This window comes from Parus major, chromosome Z (assembly GCF_001522545.3).
Source record: "Parus major isolate Abel chromosome Z, Parus_major1.1, whole genome shotgun sequence".
NCBI classification, from domain to species: Eukaryota; Metazoa; Chordata; class Aves; order Passeriformes; family Paridae; genus Parus; species Parus major.
In genome coordinates, this window is record NC_031799.1 from 386,828 (window position 1) to 405,917 (window position 19,090).

At 45.1% G+C, this 19,090-nt stretch overlaps 1 protein-coding gene across 2 annotated transcripts; it reads left to right on the forward strand.

The window, feature by feature from the left end:
* The first annotated feature begins 1,239 nt into the window (after positions 1–1,239).
* ACAA2 (acetyl-CoA acyltransferase 2) lies at positions 1,240–18,789 on the forward strand. Of its 2 annotated transcripts, none has more exons than XM_015615366.3 (10): positions 1,240–1,339; positions 5,321–5,487; positions 6,941–7,069; positions 8,810–8,926; positions 10,288–10,435; positions 12,723–12,898; positions 13,825–13,954; positions 16,153–16,223; positions 16,768–16,922; positions 18,154–18,789. In XM_015615366.3, exons 1-10 carry the CDS (start codon positions 1,324–1,326, stop codon positions 18,236–18,238), a joined length of 1,194 nt encoding a protein of 397 aa, XP_015470852.1. In that variant the 5' UTR covers positions 1,240–1,323; the 3' UTR covers positions 18,239–18,789. The 2 variants fall into 2 exon arrangements, with proteins under 2 accessions (XP_015470852.1, XP_015470851.1); XM_015615365.1 differs by lacking the exon at positions 1,240–1,339 and adding an exon at positions 4,969–5,023.
* Positions 18,790–19,090: the final 301 nt, after the last annotated feature.

Below are 19,090 nucleotides of genomic sequence, written 5' to 3' on the forward strand. Positions count from 1 at the left end.
CTTCCAGTGTCCCAGGCTGCTGCAAGCCCTGTCCAGCCTGGCCTTGGACACTGCAGGGATCCAGGGGCAGCCCCAGCTGCTCTGGGCACCCTGTGCCAGGGCCTGCCCACCCTCCCAGCCAGCAATTCCTTCCCAATATCCCAGCTGGGCCTGCCCTCTGGCACTGGGAAGCCATTGCCTGGGTGCTGTCCCTGCAGGCCTTGTCCCCAGTCCCTGGGCAGCTCTCCTGGAGCCCCTTTAGGCCCTGCCAGGGGCTCTCAGCTCTCCCTGGAGCCTTCTCTTGTGCAGGGGAGCAGCCCCAGCTCTCCCAGCCTGGCTCCAGAGCAGAGGGGCTCCAGCCCTGGCAGCAGCTGCGTGGCCTCCTCTGGGCTGGCTCCAGCAGCTCCACGTCCTTGTGCTGGTGTTGCCCAGGGCTGGGGCAGCTCTGCAGGTGGGGTCTCACCTCAGCACAGGGGCACAGGGGCACAATCCCTTCCCTTGGCCTTAAATAAGATCTAGATGAGGGAAGTCAATGGCAAAGGGAGAAAATACAGCAAAACCCTCAGCTCTTTATAAAGACAACCTTGCATGTTCACTGATCTATGGATTTATTGAATCATTGGAGTTATGTAGGGAGAGTAGTTGAGAGATTATTTTAAATGATAAATGTGAGTCTTCACAGGATAACATTTTTTACTTCTAAAAAATTTACAGAACTTTAAATTCAGGGATGCGACCCTTCACAACCCCCTTGAGGAGGTTTATAGATCTCAGCTGCGCCAGGGCAGGGTCAGGGTGGACATCAGCAGGAATTTCCCCATGGAAAGGGTGGTCAGGCCTTGGAACTGCCCAGGGAGGTGTTGGAATCCCCATCCCTGGAGGTGTCTGAGGAAGGCCCGGACGTGCCACTCAGGGCTCTGGCTGGGGACAAGCTGGACTCAGTGGTCATCAGGAACCTCAGGGAGGTTCTTTCCAACGTGGAAACGATGCCACGATTATCTGCAATTAACTAACACGCTGTAATTACCTATGAGGCGGGCGGCGGGGGCAGCCTCTGCCCTCAGGCATCACCGCCCGCCCCCGCTTCCCCTGCCGCCGATTCGCCAAAACCGCAAGGGAAAAAAATAGAACCAAGCAGAAGCAAAATTTAAAAACAAATAAACACACACGCACACACACACGGAGACACACACACATACACATACATTTAAAATAAATGAAACAAAAAGCTGAAATTACGCATAGAAAGTAATTTAAGGAAATTGCCTGCCGGCCGCCGCCTCCGCCCCCAGCGTGGCGAATGTGCGGGGGGGGCGCGGCACTCGGCCGGGGCGCGGTGTGGTCATGGCGCTGCTGAGGGGTGAGGCTCCCGTCCCGCCGCGGATCCCCGGCTCCCTGAGGGGCTCCGGGGCGACCCTGAGGGCGGGCGGTCACGGCTTGGACGCTGTAGGGGCCCCTAACGCGGGGCAGCTCAGGAATTACAAAATAGAGCCCCCGAGAGCCGTTCCTGTGCCTCCCGGGGATTTCTCTCCCCGCGGTCCCGTCCCTGCCTGCAGGGCCAGACAGCTGGAAGTAATTAGGAACTTCCAAAAAACCGCGGGCTGCGTAGGGTCAGAGGATGGGAAGGGGGTGCAGAGGGTGGGAATGATTGTCATAGAGTGGGGAGGGCGCTGAAAGAATGGGAGTGGGGTTCAGAGAGTGGGAATGTGGTCAGGGTGGAAATGGGGTTCAGAGGGTGGGAATGTGGTCAGGAGGTGGAAATGGGGTTCAGAGGGTGGGAATGTGGTCAGGGGGTGGAAATGGGGTTCAGAGGGTGGGAATGTGGTCAGGGGGTGGAAATGGGGTTCAGAGGGTGGGAATGTGGTCAGGGGGTGGAAATGGGGTTCAGAGGGTGGGAATGGGGAGCACAGGATGGGGAGGGGGTGCAGAAGGTGAGGAGAGGGTCAGAGAGTGTCAGTCACAGCCTCTGTTCTCAGCTCTGCTTTATGCAGTAATTGAGTGTTTGGCTCCCTGCAGTTCTCGAGTCACTTGTGCTGCAAACAAACACATAGGAAGGGGTGTGTGTCTGTCGTGTAACTGGGAATTTGAATTGTGAGGGAGAATTCCTCCATGGAAAGGGCTGTCCAGCCCTGGCAGAGGGCTGGACACACAGCTTCTAAATCCCATCCCTGGAGGGATTTAGAAGCTGTGTGGATGTGGCACTTGGAGACTCGGGTCAGTGGTGGCCTGGGAAGTGCTGGGAAATGGTTGGACTCCATAATCTTCAGAGTCTTTTACAACCCACATGATTCCTTAATTCTCTGATTGTCTGCTTACATGCAGTGACTGTAAGTGACACCTGAAATGTCAGTGGCTGGGAGTTTGTCACATCCAGGCTCTGCCTGTGTTAGCACTGATTGTGCAGGATAAACTCCTTCAGTCCTGGAGCTCCTGAGAGTGTTTGGTGCAAAGAACTAATTTATGCTCTACATTGTTTAAAATCTGTGAATCTTAAAAATGATGTAAATACACCTTTTAAGACCTGCTCTTGTATGAAAACAAAACTGAAATTTATTGCAATAGGGCTTTTTATCTGTTTGACAGCACTTTGCTACTTGACAGACTGTACCTAAATAATAACATACGTGTCAGTCATGGTGTGAGATTGCAATGCTAAAGCTTGTGTAGTTAACATTGTATGAATTCTGATGGTTTTGCTGAGCTGGATAGGACAGAAGGCACCTTGCCAATAATTGTTCGGTTTTAATTTTCTGTGCTGCTGCAGGATTTTCTCTCATCTCAATCCACAGCACTTTCATGTACACCATTCTTGCTTCTTAACTTCCTTCTTTTTATCTTACTGATTGTTTTCTAGGCTTTCAAAATAGCATCTCTTAAAGTATTATTTTCCTTCCAAGTGCATTTGAGATATGTTGGAGATTAAATAGTGTTTCAGTTCCCTGTTTGGCAGCAAGTGGATAACAAAACCAGTTTAAAAGATGCCTCAAATAGTGTTTGGCAAGGATTCAGAGTGATCTTGGCTTTCTTGTTTTCAGATCTCTGTGCATTTGGTACTATTCTGCTCTCATCCAATGTTTATTGCCTTGGGAAATTGCAGAGACTCTAGAACCTTTCGGTGATAATGTAGGGCAGAACTAATCAGTGGAGATTTGGGAAGAGTTGTCAAAGGACAGAAAGTCTTTTTTCACTCAGGGCTTCAGCCACTCCTTGTTGCCTCTCCTGAAATTCTGTGAAGGGGGTAGCACTTGTAGGTACATCTCCAGTCAAGCAAAATTTGGCAGGCTCTGGAGTTATGTACCCTAAGGGAGTGTCTAATTCAGGCTAATTCAGCATAACACAGACATTGCTGATGCTTCTTCTTCTTCTTCTTTTACTGGTTCAGTCCAGCCTTCCCTCTGAGTCTTGAGTTACTGTTTTATTGAGCAGCCAGAAGGTGAACTTAGGCACAGAACTGATCCAAGTGAAAATGAGGCCCTCATTTTCTGCTGAGTCTGGGTTAGTGTTCAGCCGCCTCTGTTGTGTGACCTGCCCGGGTTTATTGGCCCCACGGTGCTGTCGGGAAGTGGGCAGCAGTGAGCAGCCTCTGTGAAAGAGAGAGAAGTGGTGTTGATGTGAAAGGAATGTTTAAGGGCAAAGTTCCATCCTCGGCCCTGGACTGTTCATGAGGCAATGCCACGGTGGATGTGACTGAGCAAATAATGTAGATAACTGGCAAGCTGGCCAGAAGGGAGGAGAAGAAGTTCTTTTAGCTTGGTCGGGTCCCCAGGCTGGTCTGCAGCAAAGCTTTGTAATCAGTTAGGGTTGGCACAATTTGGGGGAGGCAGGGAATCAGGGACAGGAGGAGTGGTGAAGAATCTGAGTATCAAGGCCTGTTTTGCTGCAGGAAAGATGTGGCGAGGAGGGAAGATTTAGGTTGGGTATTGGGAAGAAGTTCTTTGCCATGAGGTGAGTCAGTGGCACAGGTTTCCCAGAGAAGCTGTGGCTGCCCCTGGATCCCTGGAAGTGTCCCAGGCCAGGCTGGATGGGGCATGAAGCAGCCTGGGACAGTGGAAGATGTCCCTGCCCATGGCAGGGGGTGGGATTGAAGTGCCTTCCAACCCAGACCATTCTGTGGTATGAGTTTGGGCATCCTCCCTTCATGTTTTATATCTGTCTGTACACTCTGTTCAAGTCCGTGTCAGTGGGGAACCTTGACCTTGACCAGTTTGGAAGGTCCTTTCCTAGCAGTCATGCAGCCTGGGGTGCAAATACTTCTGAGATGGATGAGCACCCTCTGTCTGACAAAACAGCCAAGTATTACAGATCAGATGACCTGAGATCAGTGCTCGTGAGCAGCTTAATGAGCAGATATTTTCATTTGTCTGCATTCTTACATCTGTATATGTCCCTGCAGTGTTACCTAAAATAGCTGGGTGTTTGATGGGAGCTGTGGAAATGGGGCTTGTGAGTGATATTGTTCAACTGGGGGAAAGTTCACAGCTTGCTTCCTACTTGTTTTTCTGCACGTGGGAGCAGGCAACCAGTGTGACAGGCAGCCAGGAGATGTTTGCTTTTGTTCAGAGATGGCTTCTCCCAAGAATTTGTATTGACTGCTCCTGACCTGTGCATTTCTATACATGTACTTGTACATGGTCTGGTGCCTAGTAAAAACTGGATTTTCTTCTCAGGAAGCAGAAGATTCATGCTAAAGCAGTTTAGGTAGCATATATATTTTTGGTAGGAGAATTAGTTTTTTGATTAGGGAATGTTTTTTCCTCTTAAGCAAAAGTACTCAAAATTGAAACGCATATAAAAAGTGAGGGACGTGGGATGGGTTGTGCTTTATTGTTTGGTTTGGTGTTTTCTTGAAAAATGTTTCTGCATATAAACCAAAAATCTGCTGATTTTTCTAGGATGAGGGAATGGCCTCTGCTAAAAGCAGTGTTCCTCATCTGATTTTTTTCACAGGTGTCTGCTACAGGATGTCCTAGATGTTACTGGCATGCTCTTAGTGCACTAGCACTGATGTGGGATATACGTGGCAGCCTACTCCAACTCCACATTTGTATCCAACTTTGCTTTGTTGTCAAACCTCACTGTGTAAAGGGGGTATTTCCAGAATTTTCCCAGCTTTTCTTCCTGACCATTAATTCTCCGTGCCTTCCCTCTGTCTAAAGCGCCCTTATGTTATTTGCCCCGAGCTTCCTGCGTTCATGTTGCCTGTACTTACAAATTTTGACGTGAATTTGGGGTGTCACCCGCTGGAGGTTGGGCTTGGTGTATGCGAGGTGCTGTGCCTGTGGATGATTTCTGCCCCTGCTGTGGGTTTGTTCACCATGTGTCATTTCTGCCCCTGCTGCAGGTGTGTTCATCGTTGCTGCCAAGCGCACTCCCTTTGGGGCTTACGGGGGATCGCTGAAGGATTTCTCGGCCACCGACCTGACGGAACATGCCGCTCGCGCCGCGCTGGCCGCGGGCAAGGTCCCTCCCGAGATCATCGACAGCGTCGTCGTGGGCAACGTCATGCAGGTTGGGAGCCTGGAAAATCTGCTGCTGGGGGCTATTTTGGGCACCCTCCATGTGGCCCTATAGATAGCTGCCTCTGGCTGGCAGCCAAAGGGGTGGAAGAGAAAGGGGTCAGTAGCAGTTTGCAGTCTAGTGTGTTTCCTGCTTGAGTTTGAGGGATGTATCCTATGTGATTTGTGGTACTGGTGGGAACAAGGGTTAGCTTGCTTTTTTTAGTGCCAGAGGTGATTCAAACAAGGATGAGCTGCCCTCCTAAGAGTACATATCCATTAACTGGTTAGTTGCTAATCCCAGTTACATTTACCCTGTTTCAGTGGCTCGAGCTGTGTTACTCAGTGATCAGTGGTTTTTCACTGAGTTGCATAAATCCCCTTCTGTGTCAGGCCTGTAACTGATTTGAGTCCATTTCTCTTGTGTTTTTTATAGAATTTTTTTGAATGAATGTGAGTTTCCTTTGAGCTGGAAGGGTACATTCCTTGATTGGCAGAGACATTTGGACAATTGTGTCTTTTCCAAAGAGCTTGTGAGGAGGATGCTGTTGTAAGCATTGCAAAACTGCAGTTACCCACACATACAAATGAGGATATTAGTTGTAGGCAAGACAGCAAAGAACATTTCTAGCTCTTTTTTTTTTTTTTCTTTGTATTCTGATTTCACCATTACTATTAAGGGTGGGGACTTCTATTTGCACTGCGTGTTTCAAGGATGCAGAAGAAGCGAGTAACTGAGAACTTGGAAAATAACCAAAGAAACAGCAATATTCCTTCTTTGGATTTGCAGCCAAAAGAGTAGCTTTTAATTATTCTATCTTCTACAACTACCATCTTAGCTTCCTTTATTCTGCTTTTCAATTTTGTAAGAGCTGTTTGTGGCCTAGGAAGGAATTACTGCACTTAAATCTCTTGCAGTGCTTTCACATGAAAAATAGCAATCTCCTGATAAAGTTTCTTTTGATTTTGGAAATACATGTCTTTTCCTTTGCATCGTACTTCCCCATCTCAGTAGATTATTTTTTAAAAATTCTGGTTTATTGATTTTTTTTTATTAAGTTTAATTAAGTTTGATTAAGTTGAATTAACTATGGCTATTTCAAACTCCCCTTCTTCAGCAGAAGTGGCTTGATTAATTTTTTATTTTTTTTTCTGAACTTGAATTAGTATTGTAGCACTGTGGACAGAACTTTGTCTTTATAACACATTTTAGCTTAGGACATGTCTGAGCAGGATCTGCTCTTATGTCAGCCTGCTGTGTGGGTGATGTTTTGAAAGTAAGGGATAAGGGAAAACATAAAGTTGCTGACGTAACTCACACTTTCTCTAAAATCTGTATTAAGACAGTGACACTTTCAGATCCTGTAGGATGGGATGCAACTACACTATTCTGACTGCCCATCAAGACTTTCTTTACTTTCCAAATCAGTGAGAGTGAGAAAACCTCTTTCCTGTTCTGCCTGCAGAGCTCCTCAGATGCGATCTACATTGCAAGACACGTCGGTTTGCGTGTGGGAGTCCCCATGTCCGTCCCAGCCCTCACCGTCAACAGGCTCTGTGGCTCTGGCTTCCAGTCCATTGCCAATGGCTGCCAGGTACAAAGCTGCATTTCTGTGGCAATTGTAGCTTTTGGCAGGCTGTTAACATGTGGAAACATGCCCTTTGTGTTTGGGATGAGTATTGATGTGCGTTTCTGGTAGAGAGTTCTGTTGTCCAGCACAGTTTTTTGTGGGAGTTCAGCCACCACAATGCCAGATTGTGTAGTTGGTTTTTAAATTCAAGTATTGTAGATCTTTATTTATCTAATATTGTAGATCTTTAGTTTAATATGAGGTATTAGCTGGTGTGAAGTGTTAGCTGGTGAAATGGAGCTCATCTGTGCAATAGTTGCATCCCACAATCCTGTTTGTGTGGACTGGAATTACTGGACTCCAGGAGTCTTTCACCTCTTGATCATTGTTTATAATCTCACCTGGCTAGCTGTGTAAGTATCAACCTGTGTTTAAGTATGCTTTTTTTACAAAGACCCAAACCTCTCACGGGTTAAGCAGTTTATAGTGTCATTTCTTTTGAAATAGAAGAGAGTCAGCTTCTCTTTGAGTCGGAGCACAGGGATTTTTATTTCATTTGCTCATACATTGCTTTTATGAATACTTGAACAAGCAAATTATTGGTTTTGTAGGAGTGGGGTTTTTTTTTGTTTTCTAAGGAATTATTTTAGATCTGATCCTCTAGAAGAAAAAAAGTGAAAAATGTAGAGTTAAGGTTACATGTTTGCAATAATACACACCCTACTATTTTTCCTAGTGCTTTTTCCAAAGGCCACAAATGTTTGTCCACATTGAAAAAATCTGCTGCAGAATGTGACCACTTTTGTTGAAAGTATGGTGGTGAGGTCCTTTTCAAAGATGGCATTTCATCAGTGCAGCCAGTGCTGCTTAGATGCTCACAAAGTTTTTAATAACTCTAGGAAGCATCTCAGCACCTATTGCTACACTCAGGTTATTAGCTAGAAATATCAAATGTGTATCAAGATCACAGAATCATGGAATTGTCTGGGTTGGAAGGCACATCAAAGGTCACCCAGTTTCACCACCCTGCCATGACAGGGACACCTTCCGTCCCAGGTTGCTCCAAGCCCTGTCCAGCCTGGCCTTGGGCATTGCCAGGGGTCCAGGGGCAGCCCCAGCTTCTCTGGGGTAATTTAATTTTCTTTCATTCTGGTTCATAAATAACCTCAAAGCCCAACTCAGTGATGCATTTTAAGGAACAACTATTTTGAATGCTCTGATGGTGCATTTAAGAATTGGGGCTTTTGGGTGTTGTGTATTTTGCCATTGATGAATTAATGTGGTTTGGGGACTTATTTTGGCAGCTGCCTTGCTATTGTCTTCTAATATTATGTCCCTTTTTTTTTTTTCCAAATCATAAGGTCTTACTTCAGGCTTTGAAGTGTAATTTGTGTTCCTTTTGAGAAGAGTGGGAGGCCAAAACCACCAGTGCAACCATTTGTGAACTGAACCACACAAGCATGCCAATGCCTAATGTCTTTGTTCCTCTGCTCTGTCATGTGTACACACCCATATTCTCTTCTTCCCTCATGGATACAATCTTTCTTCACTGAAAGGAAGAAAAAGGGACATGCCATGAAGGAGACAGACCCCAACCTTTACAGAAGGGTAAACCCTTCATGAATATACACACATGACTAAGTTTGAATTAATTCTAAGTTTGTTGCTTTGTAGGCGACAACCTCTTCTTTTAAAACAGTTGTTATTTTCTTCCTCAAACAGCAAGCTAAATCCTAGATCTGTTTTGTTTTACTGTGTTAACAGGAAATTTGCCTGAATGAATCAGAAGTAGTTCTGTGTGGAGGAGCTGAAAGCATGAGCCAGGCCCCTTACGCGGTTCGAAAGGTTCGGTTCGGAACCAGATTAGGAGCAGAGCTCAAGGTACTTTTTTTGTTTTCTGAGCAAAGCATTTAGTATCAGGATTGTAGGCACTAAATCCTTGCAAGTGAAATTATTGGAGATTAGATCCAGACTTTGCAGTTTAAAGCATTTCAGCTTTAAAGCAAGTGTTCAAATAGTATGAAAACAGTAGGTTCAGGCCATTTTGTGAAGTGTGCCAGTTTTCCAAACTTTTCAAAACCATTTTTAAGTTCCTCCTCCATGTTAAACATACCAATAAAGTCTTATGCACAAAATTTAGTTCACTGTGCAAGTACTAGGTACAAAATGTCTATGAAGTAGAGGCACACACAGTTTAGGCAAGGCTAGTAATGCTGACAGTAGGTAGATGGGCTGGTAAAGAACATGTATACCTCCAAGCTGTGAGCATCTCTCAATTTCAAAGTCAAATCTTAAGTTAAATCTATTGTCAAGTAAGTCATCTTTACATTTTCTTCTGAAGATAAGTCCTAAGTGCATACTGTGGGAAATGTGCAGCAGGATAAATTGGTGACACACCCCTACTTACTCAGTGGGTCATAGCTGGCATCAAAATGCAAAATTAGGATATTTCAGTGTTTCAGCCCTTTGGGGTTTTCTCCCACGCTGTATTTCCATTGTGAAGATGGTGAATATGATGTGTTCTTGGTTCTGTGCTTGTGTGGCACAGGTCCTACAGACAGCACCTTCACAAAGTTGCTGATACACCAAGTAGGTGCATCTGGGTTCTTATCATAGAGATAACTGAATTAGACAGTGACAGGTGAATGAATGGTTTATCTCACAGAACTTTACTGCTGGCAGAGATAACAAAACCCATCTGGTTTTGCCATTACTGACTCTTGCCTTTATCAGGTTGAGTGAAGGTAGACTTGGGTATTTTCTCCCCTGAGATGTTTTACCCACAGAAACCTTTGACTCTAGTAAGGGGATTTTACCTAACAGTAGAGAAGGAGCTCAGGAATCAGTAGGCTGCTGTGCCTTCACACAGTGCCTCCCATTTCCTTCTTGGCTACCAGACAGGTGTGTTTGCTCACAGGGCTCTAATAAATAATTCATACAGAAGTGAAATATGCTGAAATACTAAAAATCTTTTTTAAAGCTTTCCCCAAACCTCTTGAGGTCACGTGTGAGTGGAAAGAATTGCACTAGAGTGCAATGGAGATTAACTAGAATAGCACAGAGGAACTTGCACACTGTTTTTCAGTGTGCTCATTCTAATAAATCAATAAATTATCTGTAGGCAATCTGAATTAATTTTACAAAGAGCCATTAGTTTCCAACTGCTGAGCAGTTAGAAGCTGTCAGTAATAAGTACAGTGTTGCTGTGCTTTCTAATTTTCTTCTCCTGATGTTCCATGCAGCTGGAGGACACACTGTGGGAAGCCCTAACAGATACACATGTTAAAATACCTATGGCAGTGACAGCTGAAAACCTGGCTGCAAAATACAGCATCTCTCGAGAGGACTGTGACCGGTACGCGCTCAAAACGCAGCAGAGGTGCAAAGCTGGTGAGTAAATCAAGGAGAGGAAGTGTTCATGCGACACCAGTTTCAAGTCTAGTCAGTTTTTAGCACTGATTCAAAATGTTCTCAGGATTTCTCTGGCTCTTGGTGTAATTCATCCTTCTGTTTACCTTCTGTAATTTGAGATTTTGTTGGCCCCGTGGAACCAGTAGTCTTAGGGGGGTTGACTCTGAAAGTATACTGAGACAGGTGTTGCACCCCTCAGAAGCTTTAGTTGGAGCTCCTTTCCACTGCCTTCCTGTGCCTTCCTCATGGACATCCTCATGTCCTCATGGACATTCCATAGCTGTTGAGGCAGCAAACACCATTGGCCAGTCATGGGTCAGCTCCTGCCTGAGCAGGATTCATGTTGGTGAATGGCATTTGTTGATGCCCCTCTGGTGGGATGCAGCATTGTCCCAGGCATGGTTGACTGCACTCCTTTCTTTCCTCTGCACGGCAGAACAATCTTCCACATCATTCTTGTGTGCCAGCATGTGCTGTAATTCATCTAAATCCTTCTGCTTTCTTTTGCAAAGTGAATGTTGTTCTTGAATGCTTGAACAGTCAGAGCACATGGAATCTGAAGAGGGGAAACTTGTTTAGGAGCTGTGTTTTAAACTTCTCTGCGTGGTTTACGTGCCCAAAACCATAATTCAGAGGCATTTAGCTCTGGGGCTTCCAATCTAAGGAAGGACGTGGAGCTGCTGGAGCCAGCCCAGAGGAGGCCACGCAGCTGCTGCCAGGGCTGGAGCCCCTCTGCTCTGGAGCCAGGCTGGGAGAGCTGGGGCTGCTCCCCTGCACAAGAGAAGGCTCCAGGGAGAGCTGAGAGCCCCTGGCAGGGCCTAAAGGGGCTCCAGGAGAGCTGCCCAGGGACTGGGGACAAGGCCTGCAGGGACAGCACCCAGGCAATGGCTTCCCAGTGCCAGAGGGCAGGCCCAGCTGGGATATTGGGAAGGAATTGCTGGCTGGGAGGGTGGGCAGGCCCTGGCACAGGGTGCCCAGAGCAGCTGGGGCTGCCCCTGGATCCCTGCAGTGTCCAAGGCCAGGCTGGACAGGGCTTGCAGCAGCCTGGGACACTGGAAGCTGTCCCTGCCATGGCAGGGGTTGGAACAAGATGGACTGTAATGTCCCTTCCAACCCAAACCAACCCCGGTTTCTGGTATTCAGTTACTGTGAAGTTTAGGCCAAAAACCAGTAGGATGTGCAGTGGCCTCCTGGGAGTTAACATATATTGCAGGCCAAAGGTGAACATATGAAAGAAAGATCTAAGCATGGTTTTGGATTCTAATGGTGATGCATTTTAACAGCTGCACTCTTGAAGGAAGTTTGTGTATTTTTTCCAGTGGATGTAGAAGTGCTTTTTGTAACTTTCCTTCATCATTTATTACCTTTCCTGCTTTTTCCTCTTGTTGCCTAACTCCTGCAGTTCCTGGATCCTTTGCTAGAATCTGTGCTTCTTGTTTTCTAGGATTTTACCTTGCTGTTTTTATTTCTGCCTGTAGGACTGGATCATCTTATCCCACAGTAAAAAGAGAGCTCTTTGTGTAATCAGGAAAGAAAAAGATTTTGAGGAATTTATTGAGAAGCTCAGAGGTAGCTAAACAACATCAGATCTGACAATTTTGATGTCTTAGTTTTGAATCTTTGTCTCATGTTATATTAGGCAATATGACCAGATGCTTTTTTGGGCATCTTGGATACCTGTAATGACTTTAATTGTTTTGGGTTGTTTAAGTGGCCAGATCCCATTCTGAAATCCTGGCTTGGCAGTGAGAGCCTTTGGAGGAGCACCTTGAAGGGGATTTTCATTGATAATACAGTATTTTATCAACAGAAACAATGTGGCTCAAGAGGTTTTTTGCCCTTTCCTCTCTGAGTGAGATTTACATCTTGGCCGTCTGAGAAATGACAGAGCTGTAAAATAAAGCAGCAGTAAAGGGGAATATGTATTAAAAATAAACCTAGCGGTTTACACAAAAAAACCAAACCAAAAAGAGTTCAGCTGTTGAAACCTGAAAAAAAAGTTTCAATATTTGAGACTTTATTTGGAGAAGTTTGAAATTGTACTTGTGTAGTTTTTTGCCCACTTTCTTAAAATAGCAAAAACCACAAAAACACCTCAACAATAAAATACAAACCAATTTATTTAAGCAAAATAAAGCATAAGTATTTCTGTCCCTGAACTTCTGGTTCGAATGGAGCAGAAGCTGCATGCACATGAAAATAAGTACATGAAAAATCACCTTGATGTTTTTATCAAGTCCTTTTATTTTCCTTTTTGTAATTGCAGCTAATGATGCTGGCTACTTTAACGCTGAGATGGCACCAATTGAAGTGAAGACCAAAAAGGGTAAAGAAAGCATGCAAAAGGATGAGCACCCCAAGCCCCAGACCACCATGGAACAGCTGACAAAACTCCCATGTGTCTTTAAAAAGGATGGAACAGTCACGGCTGGGAATGCTTCAGTGAGTACATCAGACCCTTGGGTTGGGCAGGTGTGCCCCCTGTGGCTCTCCAGATTTATTGCCACTGTTTTTATCTCTCACCCAGTTGGCTGTCAGTGGTGTCTCCTGACAAGAACGACTTCTCACTCTGCAGCTAAGTGCCCGGCTGACTCTTCCAGCCCTGAGCTGCCAGGGGATCATTCAGTCAGCTCCTAAGTCCTAAAATTTGGTTCTGTGGATTGCCACTGATCTTGCAGTGAGGCACTGGCATTCCTTCATCAGCCTTGAGTTGTGCAGTTGGTGGCTGCAGTGGCAGTGTAGCCACTCTGCTTTCTTTGAGGGGCAGTGGTTACTGAGCTCATTTGCTTTAAACCTGCATTTTGTTAGTGAGCATACTGCTGCTGCTCATCTTTGTACCACAGCTACTGTCCTCTCTTCCCCCAAACCACATTTTGCTCTTACCCAGAATATACTTGGTGCTTAGCAGCAGGTTGTTATGGACTGTTCCTCTCACAGTCATTATTTTAATTAATTGATTGAAGTTCCTTGGGCCAGATGGAGTGCTGTGATCATACACTCTGAATTCATGCCTAAAATAGCTCATAGCCACAGTAAGTGTGGGTGTCTGTAAAGTATCTTTTATAATTAATAGCACATACATTATCCATTATTAATTGTGTTCTTTCAAGTCAGCAGAATCGTATTTCCAGTGAAAGGAAGACTTATTTTTCTTTTCTAACACATTGGAATTCATTAAACACTTATCTATATTTAACTTTCTCTCCCCCTGCTCAGAATAGTGAAAGATTGTTGTTTTGAATAAACATTGTTGAATGTTAATTATAGTACCTTAGACTCAAGCCCCTTTTGGGGGTTTAATTTAAAGATTATGAGGATTTTTTTTTGTTTCTATTTTCTCACTAATATTGCTTCTCTCTTACTTCAAGGGTGTGTGTGATGGGGCTGGTGCAGTCATCCTTGCCAGTGAATCAGCACTTAAAAAGCACAGTCTCACTCCTCTGGCAAGAGTAGTAGCTTATCACTCAGCTGGCTGTGACCCTTCCATCATGGGCATTGGTGAGTTACAGTAAAGCTCATCATTTTAGAGCATCGAGCGGCATTAAAATGTTCTTGTCATGGGCATTCTGAAGGAAAGGAAATGATGCTTCACTGTGCTCAGGCTGGTGGCTCTGAAGGTGTTTGTGTGTCCTGCTGTCCATCCCACTGTGTCAATCTATCCCTCTTGTGCAGAGGGACAGATTTGCTCCTCAGTTTGGCTGGGAGGGTGTGTGCAGTGTCTGACCCACAGTAGTAATACGAGCATAGTCCCCCAGGCTCTTTCTTCCCCTTTTTTACTGTCTTTATAGTCAAGAAAAGAAGCACTCAAACACATTTTAAAAACCATTTTCTCTTAAAATTCACTTGAGTTTCCTGTAAGCGCTAACTCCCATGATAAAATGTGTAACTTTGAGCTGCCTGCCTCTTCTCTTGCTGATGGAGTAGTGGCTATTATGAAAGAAGCCTTTCAGCAGTTACTCAGTGGCTCAAGCTGCTTGGGTCCCAGGATGTGCATCTGTTCAGGTATTGCTTGGCAAACCAGACCCTTTCTCAATTGCTTTAATCCCATGTTTTATTTTTCCTCATCAAGTATCTCTTAGTGCAAACAGTCCCTCAGAGCCAATCCAGACACCACAGGATTTTTTAGTTTGCAGACAGCATTGTATCCCAGCATTGCTTTTCCTCTCTGTCGTTGTGTTCAGAGGAGCTGTTGTTGGCTGTTTCTGTGTGTCAGTAGAAATGCAAATGAGGCATTGTCAGGTTTGTTTTCCTGCTCAGACTGTCTGACTGACACAGCCTCCAAAGCAAACGTGGAGGGAAGGCTTTTTCCACTGGGTTTTGTGCTGGCATTGTGCTTCCTAAATCAGCTCATTCTCTCTAGGCCAGGCAGCTCTTCTAGCTTGTTTAAAAACTTCATAAATCATATGGAGGGTCAGTTAATATCCCAACTCCTTCACACCACAGCCTGTCCCCAGGAGCTCAGAGAGACCAGATGAGATTCATTGACATGACAGCAGCAGATCTGACAAACAGGAGCTCAGTTGAGCCACTGTCCTTTCACATACTGATAGCAAGTCCTGTCTCACAGTGTTCAGTGAGAGTATTCATTATTTTTAAAAAGACAGAGAGGAGAAAAAGTTTACTTGGCTGTCATTAGGGGTCTTTGCATTGTCCACATGAGGCCCTCCCACTACTCTCATGCGTAGCAGGCATACTAAAATCCTTCCCTAATGCGATGCACATGGAGTCTAGTGTTGAAGCTGCCTGGGGCTCCCTGATACTCCACTGAGCTCTGAACTGGGCCCTTTCTTCTTTTAATTTTTCTGTCTCTTGCAATTTACTTATTTTTGTGTTTTTGTTGTTTGAGCTAGGTGTTTTCGAAACCATTTTTTGGCAGTGTGATAGCGTTTAGGGTTTTCTATGTTTTAGAATTGAACAATCAGCCACCACTGAACATCTCAGTATGTTTCTCCTACAAGCACATACCTACTTAACCCTTCCAAATTCTCTTTGAGTAAGTGTTTCCTTAGGTAGCTGTGTTTGGGATTAATTTCCTTTACTAGATTATATTAGGTTATAGAAGGCAGCTTTCTTCCAGAGGACAGTATTGTTGCCAAACTCTTAATAGTCTGAAAACTGAAATCTTATTTCTTCAGCTGGCCAAGACCTGAGTCTGAGGGAGCATTTAATTGTTTGGGATAAACTAATTAAATGCTTGGCTCTTTGCTAGAAGATTTCCAGGTATATCAAAAACACCAAAACAACAATTCCTATAACTAAGCACATAACCAGCAAACTCTAGAGCAGCCTGTATTTTTCTGTTTTTTGTTTACCTGGAAGGCTGCAAGTTGTGAGGAAAGAGGAAATGGATCCAAGAGTACTGGGAAGGAGAATGCCTCAAAACCATTGTGAAGTTGTTTTATGTGCCTGGGGACTGTCACTTCTCTTGACCTGAGAGCTCTGTGTGCAGCAGTAGTGACGCTCTTAGGTTTCCCTGGCTGTATGTGTCAAGGAGACCAGGTAGTTTTGAGATTTAGGAATTGTCCTGCCACCTAATCCCGCAGGTGAGCGACATATCCAGAATTCATTGGCTGCACAGAGGCTCATGGGAGGTGTTCTCATGAGGCTTTATGAATTTATCCTATGTAAAACAAGTTTCTAATACTCAATTTAATAATTTTTTTATATTTAACTAACCGCATACAATTTCCAAACAGGCCCTGTACCTGCAATTACAGAGGTTTTGAAGAAGGCAGGACTGACCCTGAAGGATATGGATTTGGTAGAGGTGAGATGTTTTTACAGGATGATTTTACCCCTGATCTCTTTAGCAGAGAGATTCCACTCATGCCCTGTAGGTGTTCTTGCCTGTCAGGAGCCTGCCTGACCTCTGCCCATCCAGTTTCTACTGCACAGTCACTACAAAAATCCCAGGCACGTGGAAACTGGAAATGGTGTGATCGCATTCCACGGAACAAAAATATCCCCATGTGACATGATGTTTTACTCTGTTGGCTGGACTGCTCACAGTTTTATTTAGTCATACATGTGAACAGGGTCTCTTTCTGTCAGAGCAGCAGGCTCTTTGTGGACCCACTCCTTCAGAACAAATTGTAACTTTTTTTTATAAAATACACTTCGTCCTTGCTTAGTATTTGAGTTCACTTGGGTTGGATTGACAGATGTGTGTTGGCTGAGCATGCTGTTATAAACACTGCGTTTAATGTTTTCCTCAAAAGTACCTGGAGGACCAGTTCACCTCATTTGATCTTGTTTGCACACATACTGCTGAAAGCTGATGTGAAAGTTTTGTCCTTTCTTTGGTGCTTTAGGTAAATGAGGCATTTGCTCCTCAGTACCTGGCTGTGGAAAAAGTGTTGGGCCTTGACCCTGAGAAAACCAACGTCAACGGAGGTGCCATCGCCATCGGCCACCCCCTGGGGGCCTCGGGGTCACGGATCACAGCTCACCTGGTGCATGAATTAAGGTATGCACACAGGCAGGAACTGCTCAGGGTGGGTGCAGTGCTGCTGGATTTATGCCTGCAGACATTTTGAGCACGGATACTCTCTGACTAAACTCTTCCAGTCAGCCAGCTTAAAACTCTCCTCGCTGGAACGTGCTGCTTTCTGTATGAATTTGCCACCTCTGTGCTGCAGTGCAGGTCCTGCACTCACCTCACATGCTGTTGTCATGACAGCATTTGTTAGTCCACCTAGATCTGATCTGAGCCCACAGGAGTCTGTGGGAAGGTTTTCCTTTTTTTAAGTGGCCTTTGAGCATTTCTCTCAAAGTCTGTTATCTTCCTAACATGGTGCATTTCATAGAATCATAGAGTCCAAAATGGTTTGGGTTGGAAGGGACCTTTAAATAGGATCTCATTCCACCCCTGCCATGGTGGGGACACCTTCCAGTGTCCCAGGCTGCTGCAAGCCCTGTCCAGCCTGGCCTTGGACACTGCAGGGATCCAGGGGCAGCCCCAGCTGCTCTGGGCACCCTGTGCCAGGGCCTGCCCACCCTCCCAGCCAGCAATTCCTTCCCAATATCCCAGCTGGGCCTGCCCTCTGGCACTGGGAAGCCATTGCCTGGGTGCTGTCCCTGCAGCCGCTTGTGCAAAATTCCTCTCCAGTCCCCTTTAGCTACTAGAAGGGGATGCTTTAAAAGACTTTGTTTTCACCTTCTCTCTCCTTTAGTATGTTTTCAGAAATTCAGGCTCTTTTGGCTTCCTTGATAAGCTTAGGACCATTTTAATTTGAATTTTCCATTTTTTCCCTCCCTCAGGGTAGGGGTCACTGTGTCTCTGTGCTTGTACTTGCAGCACTGTCTTAGTGCTCAGCTATGAAACTTCAGATCATTTGCACCTTGCAGAAAACTGTTTTTTTGGAGTCTGGCTGCAGGAAACCTAGAATTTAAAAACTACCTCAGCAGTGTTCAGGTAGTTTAAAAACCACTCTAGAGATGTTCACGTGGGATGTAGTGGAGGAAGTTCCTGCCTGTGGCAGAGGATGGCACCAGATGGTGTCTAAAATCATTGTTCAGAAATATTTCAACATCAGTTGAGACTTCATGATATCTTACTAGGAAAATAACAAGATACACTTTCTAAAAGTCATCTCCAGTAACACCCAGTTGATAGCTGGAGTTTCCTCTCATAAAATCAAGACAGGAGCTGCTGTGGTTTCCTGAGGTGACTGATCTTCCCTGTTGTTTCTGAGCAGGCGCCGTGGTGGGAAGTACGCAGTTGGGTCGGCGTGCATCGGCGGTGGGCAAGGCATTGCTGTGGTCATTGAGAACGCAGCCTGATGGATCCTGGGCTCTGCAGCCTGGCCTGAACTGCTGATTCCCTGAGAAACCTGCCTGCTGTGACAACAGAGCATCGCTGCCTGCCTTTCCTGCAAGGTAAAGGAACAACTGAGAAGTCAGAATTCAGAACAAAAATGATTCATTGATGTCTTTCTAACTGAAGGAAGTTCAGCATCGATATAATTGCCCACTGATGAAGTATTTTCTAAAAGCCTCTTTTCAATCAATGTATTTCTGTAGGCAAAATTATTTTCATTTCCTGAGGAAATTGCCTGTCAGACTTTCACCCAACCTGCCTTAAAATAGCAGTCAGTGCAGCTTTTTAAGCAAGTGTTGCTTAAACTTCAGCTACTGACACTGTCTAGCACATGTGCCTCTTTTATTATCAGGAAATGTGAAAATGCAATCAGAGACTTTCTGAAGTATGTATTGATTGTAGATTGATGGCTATTAACCTGTACCCTGCTGTTCTGCAAGGGAAAAGAGCAGAAGCTGAAATTTCCATTGTGCCTCCCAAAAGAAAAATAAATATAACACAAAAAGTAAAAGGACTTGGTGTTCTGTTTGTTAGTCTATTTTAAAAGTAAATCACTGTGGGAATTGTTACTTTTGGGAAATCAGTGTTAGGTTTTGGAGAGAGTGCTTTCCCTGCTTGAGGAATAACTGGTTTTTATTAGGCAGTTTCTAGAGAACTCTAGCAAATCTGCCAGCCCTCCGGGAAGGGGTGTGGCTGCATCTGGCCTGTTGTCCGATGGTAACTGCATGCATTCAGCATCTCATTCTTAAACTTCCTCTGATGGTATCACCTGTAGTTCTTGGTACTTCTTGGGTCTTTTGGTGTGGGGCTGCTCT

Bases quoted from the DNA above. Each gene is read 5' to 3' on its own strand.
- ACAA2 (XM_015615365.1), top strand. From the start codon at position 4,984: ATGTGGGATATACGTGGCAGCCTACTCCAACTCCACATTT. The intron at 7,070-8,809 runs GTACAAAGCTGC...CTGTGTTAACAG, and splicing joins CCATTGCCAATGGCTGCCAG to GAAATTTGCCTGAATGAATC. The intron at 13,955-16,152 runs GTGAGTTACAGT...ATTTCCAAACAG, and splicing joins CCCTTCCATCATGGGCATTG to GCCCTGTACCTGCAATTACA.